At 44.9% G+C, this 22,290-nt stretch overlaps 2 protein-coding genes across 3 annotated transcripts in view; both read left to right on the forward strand.

The window, feature by feature from the left end:
- Positions 1-13,485, forward strand: part of PLEKHG1 (pleckstrin homology and RhoGEF domain containing G1) — a 51,672-nt gene extending 38,187 nt beyond the window's left edge. The window contains exons 10-17 of one of the 2 annotated variants that reach the window (XM_082480425.1): positions 1,039-1,072; positions 2,287-2,382; positions 3,631-3,669; positions 4,132-4,154; positions 5,054-5,272; positions 6,797-6,913; positions 7,749-9,423; positions 10,398-13,485. In XM_082480425.1, the coding sequence (XP_082336551.1) occupies positions 1,039-1,072; positions 2,287-2,382; positions 3,631-3,669; positions 4,132-4,154; positions 5,054-5,272; positions 6,797-6,913; positions 7,749-9,423; positions 10,398-11,497 (3,303 nt within the window). In that variant the 3' untranslated portion in view covers positions 11,498-13,485. The remainder of the gene's footprint in view (positions 1-1,038; positions 1,073-2,286; positions 2,383-3,630; positions 3,670-4,131; positions 4,155-5,053; positions 5,273-6,796; positions 6,914-7,748; positions 9,424-10,397) is intronic. The other variant, XM_082480426.1, reaches the window with a different exon arrangement.
- Positions 13,486-14,291: 806 nt separating this feature from the next.
- MTHFD1L (methylenetetrahydrofolate dehydrogenase (NADP+ dependent) 1 like) overlaps positions 14,292-22,290 on the forward strand; it is a gene marked incomplete at its 5' end in the record, with an annotated part of 171,294 nt that continues 163,295 nt past the window's right edge. The window contains 4 exons of the mRNA XM_082480716.1: positions 14,292-14,403; positions 15,181-15,311; positions 20,008-20,058; positions 20,136-20,189. Of these exons, the coding sequence (XP_082336842.1) occupies positions 14,292-14,403; positions 15,181-15,311; positions 20,008-20,058; positions 20,136-20,189 (348 nt within the window). The remainder of the gene's footprint in view (positions 14,404-15,180; positions 15,312-20,007; positions 20,059-20,135; positions 20,190-22,290) is intronic.

Raw genomic sequence — 22,290 nt, forward strand, 5'->3', positions numbered from 1 at the left:
AAGGAAAAGTCTAACCAAATAAATCTCTGAGGTTGTCTGCAAATTTTTTTTTGACAAACCATAGACTTCTCCCTGCACGGATTTTGGAGGATTTAATAGTAGTCCACATGTGACGCCTGGTGGAAAATTACTGAACTGCACCTGTAGTAGGGCAAGCAGGTTACGTAGGATATTTTATTTTAGTTTATTTTCTTATTAGCTGATGTGCTTGATAAAGCATCCAGATTATTTTTCCTATTAAAAATAAATTGACAAATTTTAAGCAATCATGAGACACTTTTTATCCTGGTCCAATCTTACTTAAACCAAACGATGATTATTTTTTTTAATACTTGTTCCTCAAAGAAACCCTTAAAGGAAGCGGGGTTGATAGTGTTTTCAGTGCCAACAACTTCAGAATCGAAAAATAATTAAGGAGTTAAATTATTTGATTTTTAGGGAGGAAATGTTCTGTGAATCACAAAAAACTTGTGATTCCCAGGTACTAGGGCCAGTTTTCTGCCAATCCCAGCAAGATGGAGAGGTGTATCGATGGCTCTAAATTCTGGGACTCAGAGAGAGATCTCTGGAGGTTTGTGTCCCCATGGAGGAGACACAGCATGTGCAGCATGATCTCAGCGCAGCACAGCCTCTATCTTTGAAGCCAAAGTAGCTTTTGCGGTCAGATGTGCCATCACTACATCCCCCAGAAATATCTCCCACCAGTGGTGCCGTAGGTATGCACTCGTGCCCTTGCGCTGCCGGCAGGGAGGGGGGCACGCACGGCGGAGCTGCCGGGTGCAATGAACAGCAGGGTTTTGTGTGAAGCCCTGAAGATAACCTCTGGTAAGCTCCTGCCAGCAAAATTTTTCTTCACATCTGTCGGGTGTCCGGCACACAGAGAAAGAGAGAAAATAACGCTGCTAACCATATTTATTAGTTTAAAAATTAAACTTGGTTTTGCTTACATATGAACTCACGATTATGTGTAATATGCAATGTAATTTGTCCTTCTACTTATAAGTTTAACTTTTTCATTTGTTATTTTTTCTCTTTCAGGCCAAACAGGCAATTCTGGAAATGGATGCCATACGTAAGTTGGTTCTTTTTCACTTTCATTATTTTTAAAAATGAATACAACCATCTTCAGAAATTTGGCTTTAACTGCGGGTTTCATCTGAGAGGAAAGAAGGCCAGGCTTACGTTCCTTGCTGGAAAAAAAAAAAAAAATGGGAGCAGGTCCTGTGGAGCTCTGTAGGCATTGGGCTGACTGATCTGCAACCAAGAAATTACGTCGCATGATGAGCAAGGAAGAGGCAGATTAAACTGTAAACTCTGGCTGCTCTCTTTTGCTTATTCCATGCTGACTAAACGTATGATCTTTCCTGTTTTGTCGCATAAGCGCCTCCTGGCTGGGACCCACTGAAGGGGGGTTAGCAAATGCAGCTTGGAAGTATGTAGCAGTGTTATGACTTATTTGTGCTGGCAAACCTGCAGCTGGAGGAGAGCGAGGGAAGCTGCCAGCTGCTCACCACGCCGTGCACGGCCTCTTTGGAAGGGAACCGAGGGAGCCCAGTGCCCCTGCGGTGGCAGCAGCGTGGCTGGCTGCGCCGGGTGCCCTCCGTCCCACCGCAGTCCGCTTAGCACAGCAGCTGCTCTTCTGGCTGCGGCAGAGAACAGCCCCCAGAAAACTCCATGCTGGGACCCAGCAGGCTCGTGCTTGCGCCTGAAGAGTTTACCTCTGCGTGTCCCAGGGGCCGGGGCTGGAGAACGCGTGTGATGCTGCTGTCTGGGCTCTGAGCGCAGTCCCATCTGCACTGCCCCTGCTGCTGCTGCTGCAGCATCTTCTGCTCGCTGCCTTTGCTGGTGCGAGCTGCAAGGCAGCTCCTCGTGTTGCCAGTCAGCTCTGGCGGTGTAGGGAAATGAGAACAATAGTCCTATGATATAAACGCTGAGGAAGTCTTGGCGCAAAGCAGGCTTGTTATTGACTTACGTAGCTGTATGGGTCAGGAGGGCTCTGACAGAGAAACTGGCAAACGATTAAACACGATGATGGTGCATGAATGTTGCTGGGTTTGCCGTCTGGAGCAAGGCACAGCTAAATGGGCAAAGCGTTTGCATGGCCGGGTGGTTAACAGCTGCCCTGCAGCAGCACACCGCCTCGCTTCTGTTGCTTCAGGCTCTGATGAAGTGCCACTTTGTCAGTCATAAAGGGATGATGGCACTGCCAGCGAACAGAGCTGCGGAGGCGCGTGAAGCGACACCCTGGTGACTCTCTTATCCCTTGTGCCTCTGCTTGTTCCACAGATCACCCGGGCTTCCACTATAGCCCCGAGGGAGAAATGAAATCGGTGTACCAGCCTAAAGAAGGCAGTGCTCCTCCCAGAGTGAGAAGGAAATCGGGTGAGTAAACTCCTTTACCACCAAGACGTCAAGAGGGAAATCAGACGGGGCAGTTGAGGGTTGGGTGAGGCTGGGCTCTTGGAATTGGTCTTTAGTCTGTACTCCATGCAGATTTAATGTAGCACAGTAACTCTCAGATATGGGTGGAGTATCTACTTAACTATTTGTCGTTTCTGGGATTATTTTTTTTTTTTATCCACTGTTTGCACTTAATTTCATGGATATGCGTTCCGAATGATGTACGCATAAAGAACAGTTGGTACTTTGTAATGGATAGAAGAATGCATGTGCAGGAAAGCCAGTCATATTATTTAAATCTGATTTCTACCCTCCACCCCAAGTAATTACTGTCTCAGTAGTGTTTTCATCCTGATTGTGATAGGCTTATTATTTCAAAACATGATTACTATCTTTACTTAGTCTAACGTCTGCCTTATGGATAATAGAGATTTCAGAGGTGGTTATGCTGACTTGTGGATGTTTGTTTTTTTCTTCTAGCTCAAACATACATCCATAATTACCCTTAGTTTCCTTCTGAAGCCACTACAAACATCTGTGTATTTGGGTGACTTCATATTGCAGTAACTGTGTTCCACTCTTCAGCTACTTTAAGACCTTTCCAATTTGGATTGTGTAACATTATATATTGGGAATGACTTAAGTAAGGTTCATGAGAGTGTTGATGTAGTGGTGTATCATACAGCAGCATTGGTGTCTGAAAAAGAATCCTGTTTTAATTACTTTTCAGGCAGTTTCCTTTGTTTCTGAGGTGAAGGATTGCATTGGTGCTGCTTTGCCTGTAAAAGAAGTAATATAAAACACCGATCAAATGGCCTCCTATGTAACGTTCAACTGCTTGTACTTTTAAAGCCCTGCTAAGCTGTTGGTACATCATATGTATTTCTAATAGGAAACCTTCAGCTACTTAAAGCAGTATCAGAGATGACCAAGTCTTTTGAAAGCAGGAATCTTAACATGGGATGAAAATGTACGTGTGGCTTGTTGTGTGGAGGGCAGCTGCTATTGCATTAAGAAACATGTATATTTTTTGGTTTAAGCTTTAAGTTTGACACTTCGACAAATACTTTTTTGGTGAGGAAATTAGGTGATTAAGAAATGAAAATCTGGCTTCCCTGCGTGGGCTCAGAAAATTAAACTTTGGTATCCGTGTTATAAAAAGTTGGCCAAGATGCCCGTAACTTTCTCTGGGATGCTGGAGTGCTTAAATGTGGTGTTGTCTTTTTTCAGAACCCTCATCTAGAGTCCATAAAGTTTTGAAGTCAAATGGTAAGCTACTTTGTCTACTGTTTAATTGATCCAGTGCATCTGTACTTTCTAGAACAAGTCAAGATGGATCCTTTTCTCCTATAACTTTTCCTAAACACATTGTGGGGTGGGGAGGAAGTGTGCAAAGAAAACAGAACATTAGTGTTTAAATCTAACATCTGTTTTTTCACATTTTGGTTCTGGTCGTGTAAACATCCTAGCAACTGGCAACTGAACACCCAAAGTCTTGGCCATTATGAGTAGTTGCCCATATCATGTAAGTGTTGCAAAATCAGGGCCTCAAGTGCAGCTCATCCTGTCGCTGTTTCATCAGGGACCCTATAGTCTGTTTGCTCAGTTGCTGCTGCATTTAATCCCCTTTTGGGAATTCATAATTGGGATATCAGTGTAGCAGTAAACCAGATATAGACTGACACCAGTTTGATTATTCATTTATGATGAAGTATGTATTTCTGTTTTCAGATATAAGTCCAGATATGCAGAAGGTAAGCCATTTCTTATATTTCTTGGTTCAGCACATTCAAATGACTTAGAGCACAGTATTTACTGTAGAATCTGCATCTTCTTAGTTGTGTTGGTTTTAAGGAAGGAAACAAACCCATAAATGTTGTTTGGCGTCTCCAATAAGATTATTGGAATGAAAGCAATAGAAATACAGCTAACTATTTCAGGAATATCTAACAAAGGAAAAACAACTGGTCTGTGTATCGGTTGTACTTTATAATACTATAGGGTAGTTAAAAATACCACTATAATCATGGAAGTTCTGTGTATAAAGATGGAGTTTACTCTTTGAAGCATGTCTTTGCACTTATTAAATAAGACTGGAAAGTTTCAGCTTATTCTGATATGGTTGGACTCGATCTTAAAGGTCCCTTCCAACCTAGACGATTCTATGATTCTATATATTGTATATCTAAATCATGATACATGACCAAAGCCGATACAGCTTAAGCAGGTGCAAATGAGCATTTCTAATTTTTACATTTTCTGTAAGAATTTGTAATGAAGTTCCCAGTGCAGTTTGAAAGTCTTATGTTGGAGTTCAGGTCCTAGGCTTTTATTTGGGATGTAATTTAAATTGGGTGTTTGTGGAAGATTTGCAAACAGGGTACATTAGATATGACTTCACTGAAATGCCATAATACTGAAGCCCATGATAGGGATGGGGGCTTTTGCATATATTTTCTGAGTTCTAAATATTCTATGGAAAAAATACTGCTTGTTTTACTCATTTCTTTATAAATCTCATTTCAGTGCAGCTAACAATGTAGCTTAAACATTGCATTTAAGGCTGATGTAAAGCAGTGTCTTACTAAAATATAAAATCTCTGTAAACTTCTAAACAAAGTTTTGTGTTACTTTTTTTTTTTCTTTTTCTAAGCGGATCAGTATTGAAGGAGCCCTATTATCTCAAGCCACCAAACTAGGATCAAATGAAGCCCTGCTGAATTCTAGGAAAAAGGTTTCCTTGGAACCCACTGGGCTGGAGAGCCAATTTCACGAGTCCATTGAGCCAGCCTACAGCAGCGATCAGGACGAAAATCTCCAGACTTCTGCTACAGAACAGATTGATGCTGATGATGAAGAAGAGTCTGAACAGGTAGGAAAAAGGTGGTGGTGGGGATAATCCTTTTTTCCTGGGGAGGATGGAAGAGGGATTAAAACTATCTGTAAAACTGCAAGGAGGCAGGAATGTGCTACACGTGTTTGTAAGTCCTTAGAGATGTTTTTATTTAGACATCATGCACCACTCTTGCATTTTAACAGAGGTGTAAAATTAGCCCCTAGACAGAAGATTAAATCCCGGCTGCTTGAAAGAGATTTTACTTAGCCCTTTACAATCCTCAAAGCTAATTTTGACAGAAAGCTGTTCTTTTCACCTGTTGCACACAGCTGACCTTTCCTGGCTTCTCCATCTGATGCCGTGACAGAAACCTTTCTAGGCCACATGCAGAGACAGTACCTTCAGGTGTCCGATACAGGGACTTGAATATTAAGTTAAGATTCAGGCACTGCTACATGTGATGTGGTGTTTCTTGACCTGCGAGCTGCTGGCAGTAGATAGGGACATGTGAACTTTAATATGAGATGTTATGAGTAGGATTTCTGAAGATGAGAATCTTTATCTTTCACTATTGCACAGTCATTCGACAGGTGGTAGTTTTCCCCACTCTGCGTGATGTTTCTACGCACACGTAGTACTGCTGAAAGACCCCAGTTTTGAAATGTGACTGTATTAAAGATTGTAGATTCTCAGTTTGTTTGGTTTAGTTGATGCTGAGGTCATATCCTTGTGTGGTCCATTTATTTTGTGATTTATCCAAAACCTATTATTGAAACTCTTTTTGAAGTTTACTGCGCATTTCCTCTTTGAAATTACAGTATTTGCTTTGTAAACCTTTATAAAATCTCATATCAGTGTAGTGCAGTGTCTTGTAATTCTCCTTCTTCCTGACACGAGTAAGTACAAAAGAATGAGTAAGTGCAAAAGAATCAGTATAAAAGTGTATAATAGTAGCTTACTGTTTAATCCTAGGTGTGGTAACAATACCTTCTCAGATTTCCCCCATTCCCATCATGCATGACCTTCAGTCTGAGTTAATTTAGACACTGCTCAACATATAACATTCTGGCCTTCTGTTTATTGGTTGTTTGGGGGTTTTTTAGGAAGTTGGATAACAGCATATTTTTTAGTTTAGACCTCTTTCTGGTTTTCAAGACTACAAGCAACAGCAAGACTATCCCCTCCCAATTTTAAAACCAAAAAAAACTTTGAAAATTGAATTTTTCTGTGACCACCTTCTTCTGTTAGAACTGTGGCTGTCAGATTAAACCCTTGCCCTCATCCAATTTCTATGTATTTTTTTACGTCTATGTTTTTATACACAGATTCTGCTTTCAACCCTTTTGACAAGCTGTATGGATTGGTTTCGTTTGATTGGTTATTGTAAAGAAAGTTTTCTAGGCATCGAATCATTCTTGTGGCAGTGCTCTAACTACTCACGAGCATTTTGTCCTCCCGGTGTAGATACCTGTTCTAGCTGCTAGTAATTCATCTGAACAAGGCTGTACAAAGAACTGTAGATTTTATTACCCCTCCCTTACTCTTTCCGTTAAATTACAGGGAGTGCAGCAAAACTCACTGCAGAAATCAAAAGGGGGAAGAAAAAGACTTAATAGTCAAGCTGCTGAAAATGTTGAAAAACGGAGAAGTGTTAATCTCAACAAGTGTGAAACACAGGTATATATATATATATATTTAACTTCTATTTTGCTATGCATCATAGATATGTCAAAGAAATCTGTATTTTTCCTAGGTAGACAGATAAGTAATCTTCTGTTTATGTCATGTATTAATATTCATATAATTGAAATATTCATCTGTATGATGAAAAACTATTCTTTTTGGGGTTGGCGAAAGAAACCAACCAACCAAAACAATCGGCATTACCTTAAGCCAAAAGGAATTATCCTTCCCTCTCTTTCCCAACCTCTGGCCAGGAACATCTGCAAGATTCTTCATGTTAGCATTAGGAGGTATGCGGCCTTGCTGTAAATTAGACCTGCTAGCTGAGCTGGATGAAAACTTACTCCAAAAAGACAATGAAATTTTCAGTGGCATGTGCTAGAAAGCGTAACATACCTTCCTGCTAGGGTTATAGGCAAGGGGAAAGGGAGGAGAACAAAACTTTTGGCACAAGCCCAGGGTCAGATTAGCTTAATCCAATAGTGAAACTGCAAAGTTAGCATAAAAGGTTAAGTCTAACCCCTGCCAAACAAATTTGCCTTTAATTACTCAGGTGTTAGCATGAGCCAGTGCTTTGTATTTGAAGTAAGATGTTATTAAATGCCAAGAGGGAACTCTGAGCCACCGTAAGGATTAGGAGACAAAGTAGTCTGGCATTGCCACCTTGGCTCCCTGGCTCTCTAGCGAGCAGCCTGCTCACCCTGCCCATCTCCACCTGACTCCGTGCTGTGGGACACCCTGGTGCTATGGCAGTTCTGAGAATGGAAGGAATCGTTGTATTATTGCAGGGTATAGGCTAATGTTACTTGCGTACTTCAAATCTCCACAGAGCTCCAAGGAGCCTTCAGATGAAGAGTCAAGCCAGTTGAATACCGATCTTCCATTTTCCTGCACAGCTAGACAACCACAGTTGCCTAGACAATTCAGCACACCCCAGAGCAACTCACTAATCATGAACATTCTGGGTGGAAGTACCTCTGTCAGAAACATCTGGACTGACCATCAGATCAGGCAGGCATTGTTTCCCAGCCGGCGTCCACCTTATGAGAATGAAGATGACGAAGATGATTACCAGATGTTTGTACCATCAATGTCTACATCCAATGCTAGTTCAGCTGTTGGTGGAGAAAGGAGGGGTTCTTCTGGGCGTCCATGCAGCTGGCACTTGGGGGTAGCGCATCAAAATGAGACTTCCAGCCCGACCCGTCACAAAATTGTTAGGCGGGCCAGTAGCGCAGGTGAAAGTAACATGTGTCCATCCAGCGGAAGGTATAAAATTGGGGAGCGCAGTTCTCGAAGGGAAGTGAAGAGAGCAGAGGTGAACAGTATGAATGCGTATCCCGAATCTTCAGAGGAGCTGACCATCGATGATATTGAACATGTTTATGATAACATAAGCTATGAAGACTTAAAGCTGATGGGTCTGACAAGAAGGGAGGAGACCGACCGTGGTCCCCAGAGGTCTGCTAGAGACTCTCTCTACGAGGCCGAAAACAAAAGCAGCTTAGATTCACCCTCCAAAAAGAGGACAGCAAATCAAAATAGGACCTCTATTTGTACTAGTAGGGATGAGATACTACTTAGTAGAGAAGCACCTACTTCAAGTTTGGATGAGCTCAGGATTGTTGAAGACAACATCTATGACACCATAGTGCTTCCAGAAGCACCGCTATTGAATTTTAAATGTGACCCCTTAAAATGCTCTAAAAGGCGGAGTTTTCTGGGCCTGGAGAAAGACTTTGCATGTTGCGACAATCTACGGCAGTTTGTTTCTGAGGAGAGTCTCCAGTTCAGTGAAGATGAAAGTCCTTACCATCGTGTTCCTGTTGACAATGACTATTTGAGCTTAGTAGATAGCTCCTCCAACTCAGACTCGCTCTCCCATAAGTCTGCAGCAGATAAACTCTCGGAGGAAGTAGATGAGATTTGGAATGACCTGGAGAACTATATCAAGAAGAATGAGGAAAAGACAAGAGACCGTCTCCTTGCAGCCTTTCCTGTTTGTAAAGATGATATGCAGGAAAGATTGCTTGCTGGTAGTACGCCTGAACTGAGTAAAGATGTAGAGTACTCACTGTCTACTCTCTCTCTGCCAGAAACTCCTATTTTTCCTAAAACTGTGAAGCCCAGGGCTGCCACCTTAAGCGAGGCTAATCTCAGGCTTGAAGACCCTACACCGTGCAAGGAGAACTCTTTTATGAGCCTGAACAGAGCTTCTTTCTCCAGTGAGATGGCTTTTGTAGATAGCCCATACGAATCTGCTAATAGTGTTCTGTCCAATGCGCATACAGAGGGCATGGAAAATGACTTGGCTGTTGTGGATAAAACAAAGAACAGAGTTTTTATGATGGCAAGGCAGTACAGTCAAAAAATTAAGAAGGCTAACCAGCTTTTGAAAGTTAAAAGTCCAGAGCAGGAGCAGCCATCTAGCAGACAACAAAAACTGAAACACAAAGATCTTGCTGCCATTCTGGAGGAGAAGAAGCAAGGTGGTCCTGCTATTGGTATGTCAAAAATATTTCTATACAGATACATTTCTTTAGTAACTTTCAATGAAATTTTTGTACTGAAATGAAAAATTATGAATTTTCCCCACCTTACGAGTTGAGTATCAGTGTTGATTTTTTGTGTTACCACTGAAATCAGTTCTCGGTGACTGCTTCTAACATGAATAGTCCTTTATATCGCAATAAATTCTTGTTGTTACTTGATAAAATTGGGAATAAATAGCAGGGTAGTGTCAGGAAAGATCAGTTCATCTTAGGCTGGAAATAGAACTTATGCATGAAGCACTATTGGCCTCTTTACATAAAAGCAGTTATTTCCTTTAATAGTGTGATCTTCAGAGTTTGACTAAAAAGGTGTATTTTCAGGTATGTTCACCTTCTAACAAGTCATGTAAGTTTGCTCAGGTACCATCCACATCACACTTATGAGCATAAGGAATGGGGTCAGATAAGAAAGACCTGGTCTTCATGCTCTTTCTAATGCATGTGCAAAGTTGTGGATATGCAACAGCTTTGGAACTATTTTTGTCTGCAGTCAATTGAAAAAAATTGGAGACATGGAGCCAGTGGACTCCATGTGCTAGAGTATTGTTCTTGCCTTCTTATGTTATTTATAGAAGTCCTTAAATATCATATTTACCAGGCCCTTTTCAGAATGTTCTTTTCCATTTTAACATGAAACAAGCAGCTCATTATTTGAACCGTGTGCTGTACTGTGTCCTGTATGACTGTTCACTGTTGCAAGACATTTTATGGTTCTTTTTTTCAATGCAGTGTACTGAAAATGCAGTGCAATGCACGGCTCTTCCAGCCTCCATTGTTCCATGTTGCTTTGTTGAGGCTGAAGATACTGACACAGCTGTAAACTTTTCTTTTGACCGATACAAAGCATTTGGGGATTTTAAAATTTTCACGTGACTCATTCGAATGGATTGCTTGCCTCTGCTAAGTTAATTCTCTCTCCTTTCTAGGCGCCAGAATAGCTGAATATTCCCAGCTTTATGACCAAATCGTCTTTAGGGAAAGTTCACCCAAGGTCCAGAAGGAAGCCTGGGCCACCCCTCAGGAGCCATCAGCCGGGAGGTATTCCACGCCTGTGGCTGCATCTCCTCCCCGTTCCCAGGCTGCCAGTGAATGCTCAAGAGCAGAAGATTGGCTTTTGCATTCTACGTACAGTAACGGTGAGCTGGCCGACTTCTCTCCATGGCCTGAATCCCAAGACCCAAAGTCCAAGAGCTCGTGTACAGAAGCTGGTACAAAAAGCACTTCCAGGCAGTTGCCGTCAGCTGGCTCGGTGCCTTCCCTTCAGATTTCTAACCGTTTGCATGTCCCGGCGCAGAGGTGGAGCGCCATTATAAGCCAACCGAACAAAGAAAATTTACATCAAGATCAGATCTATAACTCCCTTGGGAGAAGAGTAAGCAATGTAAAACCACAGGCGTACAGCAGGTCGCAGTCGTCATCCTCAATTGTGGTCAACAGGTCTGGAGAAGCAATCGTATATCCTAATGAAATGGACAAGAAAAAGTTCCATTCGAATAGGAACTCCCGATTCAACAGCCATCAAACGCCAGGTGTTGCTTCGGGATGTGCGGGGCCTGATACACGAAAGCAGATCCCTGAAAACTGTTCAGATATGATTCTGCAGGATTCTCAAAAGGTCCTGAGAGTGAACAGGGCCTCCCCTCTGACAGCACAGATGGCCACTCAGAACTATTTTTCTAATTTCAAAGATACTGAAGAAGAAGGGGATGATGATGACTATGTTGAAATAAAGTCTGAAGATGAGGGATCCGACTTGGAGACCCCTCAGAACCAAACAAGGAAATTGGATCCCAAACTGCATAATGCCGACGCTGCTCCTTCTGAAACGCTCTGCGGCAAAACTCTCTCTTGTACTCCTGCAAAGCCCACCAGCAGCAAACACGCGCTTACCCCGTATCTGACTGCATATAGTGATTCGGATAAACTGAACGACTACCTGTGGAGGGTACCGTCTCCTAATCAGCAGAATATCGTCCAGTCTTTAAGGGAGAAGTTTCAGTGTCTCAGTTCAAGTAGCTTTGCTTGATGCTTTCAGTAATTTCTAGCTGTACTGCCTTATCGTGACAGAGTATATACTAGGACAATCAGTACTGGCATCATGTATTTCTGTAATATCACACAATCAGGCATTGTATCACAGTAATATTGTAAATAGATGTGAAATGTATCTTTTTTTAAATGGTTTAGAATCCTGGAAGTGAAAAAGGCCACTGTGGCTGGGGTCTCACTCCATAGTGCAGGTGGATTTCCCATCTCCTCTTTAACCTTGGCATCTCTTCCCCTGTCGTACCCTTTGATTCTTACCATCGAACCAGGTGTGATGCCCTTTACTTCTTAAACCATTTTATCATGTGGAAGCCTGAGTATTTGGACTTTCGAGTTGGTGACCAGTGTTCTGCGTCCAAAATACCCACATGATTACTCTGGTTACGAATGGGAGCATTTAGCTGAGCAGCCACTCCTGTGACTTCTGAGCAGGGCTCTGGTCATTACACCAACGTGCTACGTGTGCAATTGCACATACTTCTTGCACGTTACTTTTTGACAGACAGATTCCAAGTGTGCGGGACCAATGCATACGCTATGTTACTTCAGAACAGGCTTCTTATGTTTTAAACAAAATCTAGTCCTAGTGCTTGTGAGGGGTGCCAGACTGATAGCTCTGTGTCTGAAGTTGCTTCTACTTTCTGTAACTGCAGAGTGGGCAGAGGATGGGCAGTGACAGCTTTTTATGTGAACCTGTGGATGTGACACAGTCCTTGCCTGGAGGATATTTGGGCACTAGAAGGGGAGCTTGGCTGCTTGTGAAGATGACTAGACTTGAGTTTGGTACCTGCAGCGATGGTGGTGTTTGTGACAGGCAGGCAAAATTTGAGTATCTTGTAGCTCAGAGCCCCGCAGTGGAAAGCCACTGGGTGGGAATTTGTCCAGTAGCTGTGTGTTATATGCAGTGGCCTGCAATGTATTCATTCGAGTCAGTGACCCCAAGAGAGAATGGGGCTTGGCCAGATGCTCGGGTGAAATATCGATCATGTGGCACGTTTGGCCCATAGGGTGTTTCAGCGACACTGCTGGTTGAGTGAGAAGCCGCTTTCCCCAGGGGACTGTATCTCCTGTAGTAGGAGATTATCTTCCCTGGGAGAGAGAGGTAAAATACATATTTTCTAAACCAGCCAGGGCTGAATTGAATCCAATTTATGTACAATGAAAGTAGCTTAAAAATGAGAAAACATTCCATTCTTTTGCAGATAATGTATAGAATAAATGCTGCCATTTATAACAAGAACAGGCTTTCCAATACGATGCACATTTACTCCCCTTCATCGTCTTCATTGCACAGCTTTGGTTTCTGTTACTTGAAAACATTGTACCTAAAGGAAAGCCTAAATATGTCTACACTGATCATCTTGTGTGACTGTTGTTCTTTTTTGGTGCTTAAATTCTTCAGATTATGTGGATAAAGCCAGTACCGAGTTAAACATATCACTAATTAAAGGAGTTTAATCGAAATACTATTTTTACTAATCACGTATCACTCCCCTCAGTTACAGAGCACTGTACTTCCAGAACAGCCGACTATTTACTACATTGGTTACCGTGAGGAAAACCTGAAGTTATCAGTGTACAGCTAATTAGTTGTAGACTAAGAGTTAAGGACTTGAATTTGTTAGACCGGATTAAATTATTTCCCGCATGTATCTTGCATTGGCTAGGAATTGTTATTTGGCGGGCTGGTTGGTCATGGTACTTACTAGCTCGTACCCCAGGGATGCTTGTTACAGTCCACTGTGATAGGACCCGCATCTGTTTAGTAAAACACCCGACTGAGAAATAATGTTGTACATATTTAAGATGCCGTAGCGGAGCCCGTATTTATTTAATATAGCTTGTAAAGTTTTGTAAATATGAATAGAAGTTAAATCTGTGCTTTACCCGCGCACGGCTAGATTTCTTTAAACGGCTTAGGGGAATGTTGTTTAACTCGCATCTCATGCAATCAATGGAGTTGGGGGGGGGGGGGGAGGGGGACAACAAGCCCAAACAAACAGAAAAAGGGACTTCTACGAGCGTGTAACTTCTCCCAGGGACCATTTCATACTATTTTTAATAAACGTTGAGTATGCAAAAGCTTCGTCATCCGTTCATTGGGGGCGTCGGAGTGGGGAGATGATGTTTGGGAGTGATTTGGGGTGGTTTGGGTTTTTTTTTTTCCCCCTTGCAGGCAAGCGGATGCGAAAGGGGCGGAGCGGCCAGTGTGGGGGCGGGGCCTTGGTGGGCGGGGCCTGAGCAAGCCCCGCCCCCTCCGCTTCCTCGCCCTCCTCCGCTTCCTCGCCGGGGCTGCTACCAGCACCACCGCCGCCGCCTCGGAGCTCGCCGGCGGGATGAGGACGGCGGCGCTGCGGCGCTGCCTGGGCCCGGTCCTGGCCCCGGCGCCGATCCGCGGGCTCTGCGGGCGGCAGGGGCAGGGGCGGGGCGGCGGCGCGGCGGCGGCGGCAGCGCGGTAAGGGGCGCACGTGGGGCGGGAGGCGGTGCCGGCTGATGCAATCGGGGGGGGGAGGGGGGGCGGGGGGAAGAAGGGGGAAGGGGATTTTGGGGGGGGGGGGTGATGTTTCCTCGGTGGGTGCGCCGGGTTGGGTTTTGGGGGGGACGTGATGCCCCAGCGGGGGGGGGAGGTGACCCCGTGCTAAAATGTGTCCCCGTCCCTCCGCCACCACCAGCCTCCGCGCGTGCCGTGGGGTTTGTGTCACGGCGGTTTTGGGGGGGGGGCGGGGGAGAGGGAGGGAGGAGGGAAGGGGGAGCAGAGCGGGCGATACGCGGGGATGGCTCAGGTGAGGCTGCGCACGGACGTGTGCATGGAAAACGTGTCGTGTGTGTCGTCCCTCGTCGCCTCCCGCCTCCCTTCCCCCCCCCGCCGGGTCCATTCCACCTCGGGTGGGACAGTTCGTCTGCCACGGCCGGCATTGACCTGAATGGGTCATTGGCTTCTGCAAGGGGGAGGGTATGAGGTAGCAAAACCGGCTCTGGGCTGTGTTTTCCTGCGGTCGCCTCGCCTGCTGGTGGGGGGACAGACAGATAGACAGACAGACATCTTTCCGGGGGACACACACACACCCCCTCCTCCTCCCCGTGCAGGGTAAGTGTCATCTGTATGTGCAGAAGGTAACAGAGGAGAGCCAGCAGCCGCTTAGCCAGAAAATTTTTCCAGTGCCTGGCTGCTGCTGCTGCTGGTTTTTCCAAGAAGCGTCGCGGCAAACAGAGCTCCGCTGTCTCCCGGCTGCCCGCAGTGCTGAATGGCATCCGTGAGAAGTGGCGGGGTTGCTGCAGTTAGGGCTGCTGGTGCCTATGTTAAGCTGTAGCGGCCTCCGCTTCTGTCACCACATGGTATGGACACGAAGGACCCACCTGAGCCGAGGGCTCGGGGTGGTGGATCCACGCTGCGCTTCCCACGGTGGGGCTGGACGAGCCTTCTCATGGAATGGCGTAGGGTAGCTATAAAGCTTTGGGCATGTCAGAACAATGACGCATGTAGCTGTAAACCAAAAGTATTTTGTTAAGGTTTTGTTAAGGTTAAGGTTTTCTGTGCCATCCTGCTGAATGCCAGCCTTCACAGTTTACATCCATAAGTAATTTTTAGTGGTTAAAAGTATACGCACCTAAGCATTTATTCCATATTGCTGACTAACATAGGTTTCTGCTGACTGCTGTTAGAAGGGTTTAGTTTGCTAAAGATTTGCCTGTTATTATTGTGTTGCAGCAAAATCACTGCGAATGCAAAGAAATCCTTGGCCTCGCTTAAGAGAGAAAACCCCCGGCTTGAGCCGACGCTTGCCATTATTCAGGTACGGTGTGTCTGTGTGATCGCTGGCTGCGAGGGATCCCCTTCGGTACTTCAGAAGCACATGATGCAGAAAGTAACTTTTATTCAAGCAAAGCGGTAGGAGGAGGTAATCCCACCAAACTGTAGGTTGAGGGAGGAAGCTCAGTCTCATAAGCCCCTTCTCCAGGCCTGGAACAGCCACAGCAAACTTGTGGGAAGCGCTGTGGGAAAGGTTTGCAAAGGAAGGGAACAATTTTATCCCTTCCTCCCTTTGCTAACACAGTCTTCCCCATTGTAAGTATAGATTGCCTTTTCTCACAGGTTGTTTTAAGTTGATTGACGTGCTTAATTTAAAGTCAAAGCAGTTGTTCTCAACCTTTATTTAGCTTGAAGCTTTTGTTGCAGTCCTGAAAAAAGTGTGTACGAGCCTGAAAATGTGGGCCTCCCGTCACCTCCCACCCCTGAAATAACATCGGCAGGGTTAAGGAAAAACCCTGCTGCTTCCTGCCAGCCTTGTTGCCTTTGGGCAGCCGGAGCTTATGGCTGCATTACTGCTGTCCTAAGGAGAGGAAAACCACACTGAAAACTCCCAGTCAGCTCAAAAGGGCCTCTATGGAATAAATGCCCCGTGTAAAATGTCGGTATCCTTTAGAAGCAGCAGCACTTTCTAAGGTGAAGCAATCTCATGGTGATTGGGGGCTGTTGTATTACTAACACCGTGAAGAGCTTGCTTTCCTATCCCGCTGGCGCTGCCATCTTTGAGGCAGGCGATCAAACACATAGATGAGGATTGCTATCCCTGCAAAGCTGAGAGACGTTCCTCTCTAGATTTCTTAAGGTTTCAACGCCAAGAAACTAGGGATGTTGGTCATTCAGAGTGGGACCCAGAGCCATGCGTACAGAAATGTCTTTGTCCTGTTTCCTAGGATGGTGGTGTTGATTTTGGGTGGTGTTGATTTTGGGTGGGCGCACGCTGAATCTCTGGCCCAGTCGGTTTTAATTTTAAAACCTGACTATAAATATTTTTTAAGTACTAATATTGAATCTCAGAAATGCAGTACCAACTTTATTTCAGTAGGTCTTCTAGCGAGGCTGACTGAACAAGCTCGCCCATCTCTTAGCCTCCCTGGGTAGTTGCGGTTAATGTTTTCAAACAGCCCTCTAAGGCTGTAAGTTTAAGGACTGCTGGAAAAGCAGTGACCTGTCTTCTCGGTGACCTGTTGTTTCTCACTCCTGTCTTGTCTCCATCCAGTTGCGCCGTGAGCTGGATGGGGGCAATGATCCACCCTGGCCTGGAGGGGTCTGGGGAGGTTTCCTTTCAGCCACGTTAGTCCCTGAGTCTTGTTTTCTGCATGGCCACGTGAGCGTTTTATGCTGGGACGAGGGAAGGGAGATTGTTAGGGTGGGAGAGAGCATTGTGTGAGAAGGGGGAGGTTCCTGCTCACTTTTAATATCAATTGGGATGCATCTACATCGGTGTTTTGGTTTTGATCACGGTTGTGCTTTAAATGAACGTCCCTCTTGTTCTCGTTTACCCCACTTGGATTGCATTGTGAGGTGGCTGTAGGAACACGTGGCCTAGATCCTTCTGGATGAGATTCACCCAAACGATGTTCTCCAGCTGGCAGTCACCTTAGCTCTAGTCTGGTTGTAAGGCCTTGAAGCGGAACTCATCTTAAATATGTATTTGTTGGTACAAAGAAGGCTTGTTTTAGTCTACAAATGCTCTGGTGGGTACTGCTCTGCTGGGTGATGTGGGCAGAGCCTTAAGATTCGTGCTGCTCTGCAGGTGCTGCCCGGCACCCGGAGGAGCAGAGGGCGGGCGGGCAATGAAGCCATCTCCTTTGCCAGTCGCTCGTGGGTAATGGCGGTTGGCGTAAGGCGGCAGCTCCTCTGCAGCAGTACTGGGAATGAGGAATTGCAGGCTGAGCCCATTCTGGAACGGTTTTAGATGTGTTGTTTTCCTCTCGAGCCACCTGAACCTGAATTGATACCACGATTGATACCTGTGTTGCTTATTATCCGCGTTGAACTTCGGTTGGAGCTACACAACAGCAAAGAATGATTGGTGGCTTGTTGCTTAAATTGTGTTGAAGCTGAAAACGAATACATCGTGGCAGGATCCTGTTTAGCGGTGGAGCTGTTGCCCTGCAAATCTCAGCGAAGCACTGCTGGCTCCCCCGCCCCCCTGTGCTGCCCTTGCGCCCTGCCAGCCCACATCCTCAGCTCTGGCCTGGCCGGTGCCGCTCCGCGGGTTGTGATGGGGACCGGTTCAGGGCAGGGGCTTTCTGCACCCACACGAGGTGAGCGTTCACCAGCCGGTGCCGCAGGAGCGGGGACATAGCAGGGGACAGCGTGATACTGCCGGTGGTTCCTTCCCAGTTCAACCTCTCGAGCAGTCCTGGCATGGTGTCGGTGTGGGGATGCGGTTGCCCACGTACTGGCTGCTGAGCTGTCCTTAGTCCCCTCTCTTCATTCCCACGCCAGTGTGACCTTCACGCATGTTCTCAATGCAGCAGCCTCTGTGCTGCCCCTCGCCCCCAACTGCCACATTTGGGGAGTGTGATGCTGGTAGCGTGGCACCAGGGATGCAGGCAGGGCTGGGCTGGGGGAGGGAGCCGGGAGATGTTGGTTTTTTTTTGTTGGCAGCAGTCTTGAGCCATTTGGGATTGGCAGGTTGGTAAGTTGTTACAGGCTTGAATCTAAATCATTTTGGGGGTTGCTAGAGACGGCCAAAGCCAGCTCTGGCAGCTAACCACGACGTGAGCGGCTCGACTCCGACGGGAAGTCACTGGCACTGAGTCTTGTGGAAGAAGCTGTGTAGAATGTGTTCATGAAATTGTAACAAGCCCCTTCAAATTTATTTATTTCGGTCCTGTTGTCTGGGTTGGAAGGCAGGTTTTATATATAATCATAGCTGTGAGAAGTGTTTTATTCATTTTAACATGAAGCCACTAACATTTCTGAGAGTGGAACCCTCACTGATATGTAGGAGGTTTGTAGTTCTGGGTATTGAATTCTCAGTTTTATTGTTAGAATATATGAAAATATTTGTAAGGCCTCCTAAGATTCAAGAGTAACTTGAAGAGTACAATTGAATTGTAGTTATTACAGTTAAATATTGTAATATATACAGAGCATATTGGTGTAGAGACCTCAGGGAGGAGGATTCCTGGGTGAGATGGTCTCCCAGGGTAAATCTGCCCAGGAGGTGCTTCTGTCCTAGCTCAGATGCCTGCTGGCAATTGGGATGAACTGATAACTTCTCTTGCTTCTGTATTGACAGAACTCACTGTAATAGGTGATGATAATGATTTGCCTCATTTTTGATGGTGAGGGAAACCAGTGTTGTGAGGTGATACGGAAACACCGCAGGAAACACTAATATTGCTGTTTAATTATTTTGTTTAATTTGTTTAATTTGTTTAATAAGTTATTTATTTTGTTTAATATATTCATTACCGACCTGGGTGAGGGGACAGTGTATCCTCAGCAAGTTTGCTGATGACACCAAACTGGGTGGGGTGGCTGACACCCCAGAGGGCCGTGCTGCCATCCAGCGTGACCTGGACAGGCTGGAGAGCTGGGCAGAGAAGAACCTAATGAGGTTCAACAAAAGCAAGTGCAAGGTCCTGCACCTGGGGAGGAAGAATGCTAGGCACCAGTACAGGTTAGGGGCGGACCTGCTGGGAAGTAGCTCTGAGGGGAAGGATCTGGGGGTCCTAGTAGACAGTAAATTATCCATGGCCCAGCAATGTGCCCTTGTTGCCAAAAAGGCCAATGGAATCCTGGGCTGCATAGGGAAGAGTGTGGCCAGTAGGTCGAGGGAGGTCATTCTCCCCCTCTACTCGGCACTGGTGAGGCCACAACTGGAATACTGTGTCCAGTTTTGGGCTCCCCAGTTCAAGAGGGACAGGGAACTGCTGGAGAGAGTCCAGCAAAGGGCAACTAAGATGATTAAGGGCTTGGAGCATCTCCCTTATGAGGAAAGGCTGAGAGAGCTGGGACTCTTTAGCTTGGAGAAGAGAAGGCTGAGGGGAGACCCTATTATGGCGTACAAGTATCTAAAGGGTGGGTTGAAGGAGGATGGAGCCAGGCTCTTTTCAATGGTTCCCAGTGACAGGGCGAGGGGCAATGGGCACAAGTTAGAACATAGGAAGTTCCATTCAAATACACGGAAACACTTCTTTACGGTGAGGGTGACAGAGCACTGGCACAGGCTGCCCAGGGAGGTTGTGGAGTCCCCTTCTCTGGAGGTTTTCAAGACCCGCCTGGATGCAGTCCTGAGTAATGTGCTCTGGGCAATCTTGCTTTAGCAGGGGAGTTGGACTAGATGATCTCTAGAGGTCCCTTCCAACTCTGAAAATTCTGTGATTCTGTGTTGCCTATTTCATCCTTGTTACATGGTTGGATGGAGAACGGTATCTTCAGATACAGACTGGCCCCTTTCTTAAACGGCAAACTTATGTTAAGGAAATCGCCACTCTTGTCTAAAAGCTGGGCTAATATCAGCACACACTTAAACTGATCAAGCCAAAATAAATTTGCCGGATGCCTTCTGCTTCTTTCTTAGAATTGCTGGGCTTTTTATTTGTTTGAATACTAGTACACACAAACATCCTCACTGTGTTTCTTGCATAGACCTGTGTATTAGCACACTCACATTTTTAAATGTAAATTTATTATTTTAAAACCTAGTTTCTGTTTTGTTCCCCAAGGCACATAACGATCACTTGATTCAAGAAACAAACAAGGACTTTGCCAAAGAGGTAAGCTTTAGCCGGTGCGCTTGTTATTAGTCATGAGCTACTCGCCTTTGGTAATTACAAGTATTTTCTTTTGGCAGGTTGGTCTACGTGTTATTCACATCTGCCTCCCTGAAGGCAGCAGCAAGGACGAGGTAACTGCAGCACTTGAAGGACTCTTCCTTTTTCGCTTTCATCATAAACCTAAAGTTATTGCTGACATTCGTTATCATTTTGAACTGATCTCTATTAACTCAAATTAGGGCTGGGATTGCCTTAGTTCAAGTAGCGAGTATCATCCCACCATTGGCAAGCGTGGGAAAAAAAGAGAATTAAGAGGCTTGTCTGCCGTCCCCTGGCAAGCTGAGGCAGAATCAGCAGAGTAATGTTTTCTTTTCGTGTCTGGTGTTTAACTGCAGCGTCCCCTCATACCAGCACGGGTATCCTATATCCCACAGTTGCTCTTGTGACTGTACTTGATTCTTGCCCAAGTTATTGGGGGAAATTAAAGAGCGTTAGGTTGGAGGCGCAGCGCTAGTATCAAGTATGATTTAAATATAGCCAACGGTATTAATAAACGCAGTCGTGAGGCATCTGAAAGTAAAAACGGCAAAGGAATGCGTAGGAAAAGATGCCACTGTTCCCAGCTGACCTGCTTGTGCTCGGCGAGGCTGATAATCCTGCAGGCTTGTGGGTGTTGTGCACTGTTTTGTATTCGGTACGCTTTGCTTTTAAAATGTTACTGTAGTCTCAAGAACAGCGTCCAGATGCATTGAGTGGAACTTACTGTGAAGAACTTCAGGAGTCCAATATTGTGGATGATGAACAGTCAGCTACCCATTTAAGAAGGGTGGGCTTTTGAAAGGAAGATCAAATACACTTTGCTGTTGGTAAATGTGTTTAATCTGCTGAGTCACACAGTAGGAAATAGGTAAAATATAGCGAGTGTGTAGCAGTAGTTGCTGTTACTTTGAAATAACATCTTTGGAAGTGGCTGAGCTGTGTATGTAAAGAGAAAAGTGGGGTATTTTTGTTACTTGAAGAAAGCTGCTTCCAATAACGCTCATAACGATTTGCTTGCTCTCCTGCTTGCTCACTGTGACAAAGGTCTTTTTCATCTGTTAAAATCCACATGCTAGCTCGCATTCCCTGCTTCGGGAAGGTGGGATGGATTTCAATACTGTGCGTTTTTTGTTCTGCCCTAACTGCCTGTGCACAGTAAAGGCAGGTTAATACAAGACTGCTACAGGATTGTAACTCTTTTAAATGCTGTGATGATGGAAAGCTGAATTAAAGTAAAATGCAGCGAAAGTGGAAAACCGAATTATTTTCCCAGGCAGCAGGAATATAGTTCGAAGTTCATCAGATTCAGGCTATTTCTGAATAGCCTGAATCTTTAATTTAAAAGACTACCTTTCCTTTAATTGCTGTGTAGGCCCCAACATTTTGTAGCATCTCAGGATTTTTTAAGCAAAATGTGGATGTTTTCACATCCATATTCTGATGTATACACTCATCCTTATTTTCAGTTAGAATGTATACCAGTCCTATTGCTGTCCAATGGCATAGGGTCTTAATGTATACATGCCCGTTTCTGTCTCAGAAGTCAGCAAACTAAAGGGGCATTTCTGTATCAGTGACATGCTTGTATAATCTTCGTTAACATGAAAGCAGCATGTTCTCTTGGTTCAGAGTTGCAGACAGTCTAACCCCTGCCAAATTCCCCTAGCTTAATATTGATTGCATATCAAATGTTTGAGCAATAAAGTTCACAATTATATTGAATAGTTTACATGAAAAGCATTTTAGGAAAGCAAGGTATTAGCTAAGGGAAAAAAAAAACAACCTTACATTCATTTTCTGTTGGATATTAATCCAATTAAGTTGTACAGCTTTGTAGTGATTGCACGCTGATTTTATTTATATGGTGGGAAGACGTGTTCACGTGACGTTTGTCACATGAAAAAAATTCAGCATCTTTTATTCCATTGCATTCTTAATGGTCACAGCAGAATAGCGTATGTCCCTCTGGATCAGTGTTGCACTTTAGAGACGAAGCAATCAGGGGTAGGTAGTACAGTCTCGGGTGTCAAATATGGCCAGTTATAAAGCATTTGAACTCGCATCTTGTTCAGTACTTGAAATTCATAAACTTTTGTGCAGTACCTCTTCAAAATAACAATTCTTCATAAGATGACTGTCAGCTCTTAGGATCAGGGTGTTTTGAGGAGGACAATTGGTAACAATATATGCTGG

This window comes from Vanellus vanellus (genome assembly GCF_965231255.1).
Source record: "Vanellus vanellus genome assembly, chromosome: 3".
Classification (NCBI taxonomy): Eukaryota; Metazoa; Chordata; class Aves; order Charadriiformes; family Charadriidae; genus Vanellus; species Vanellus vanellus.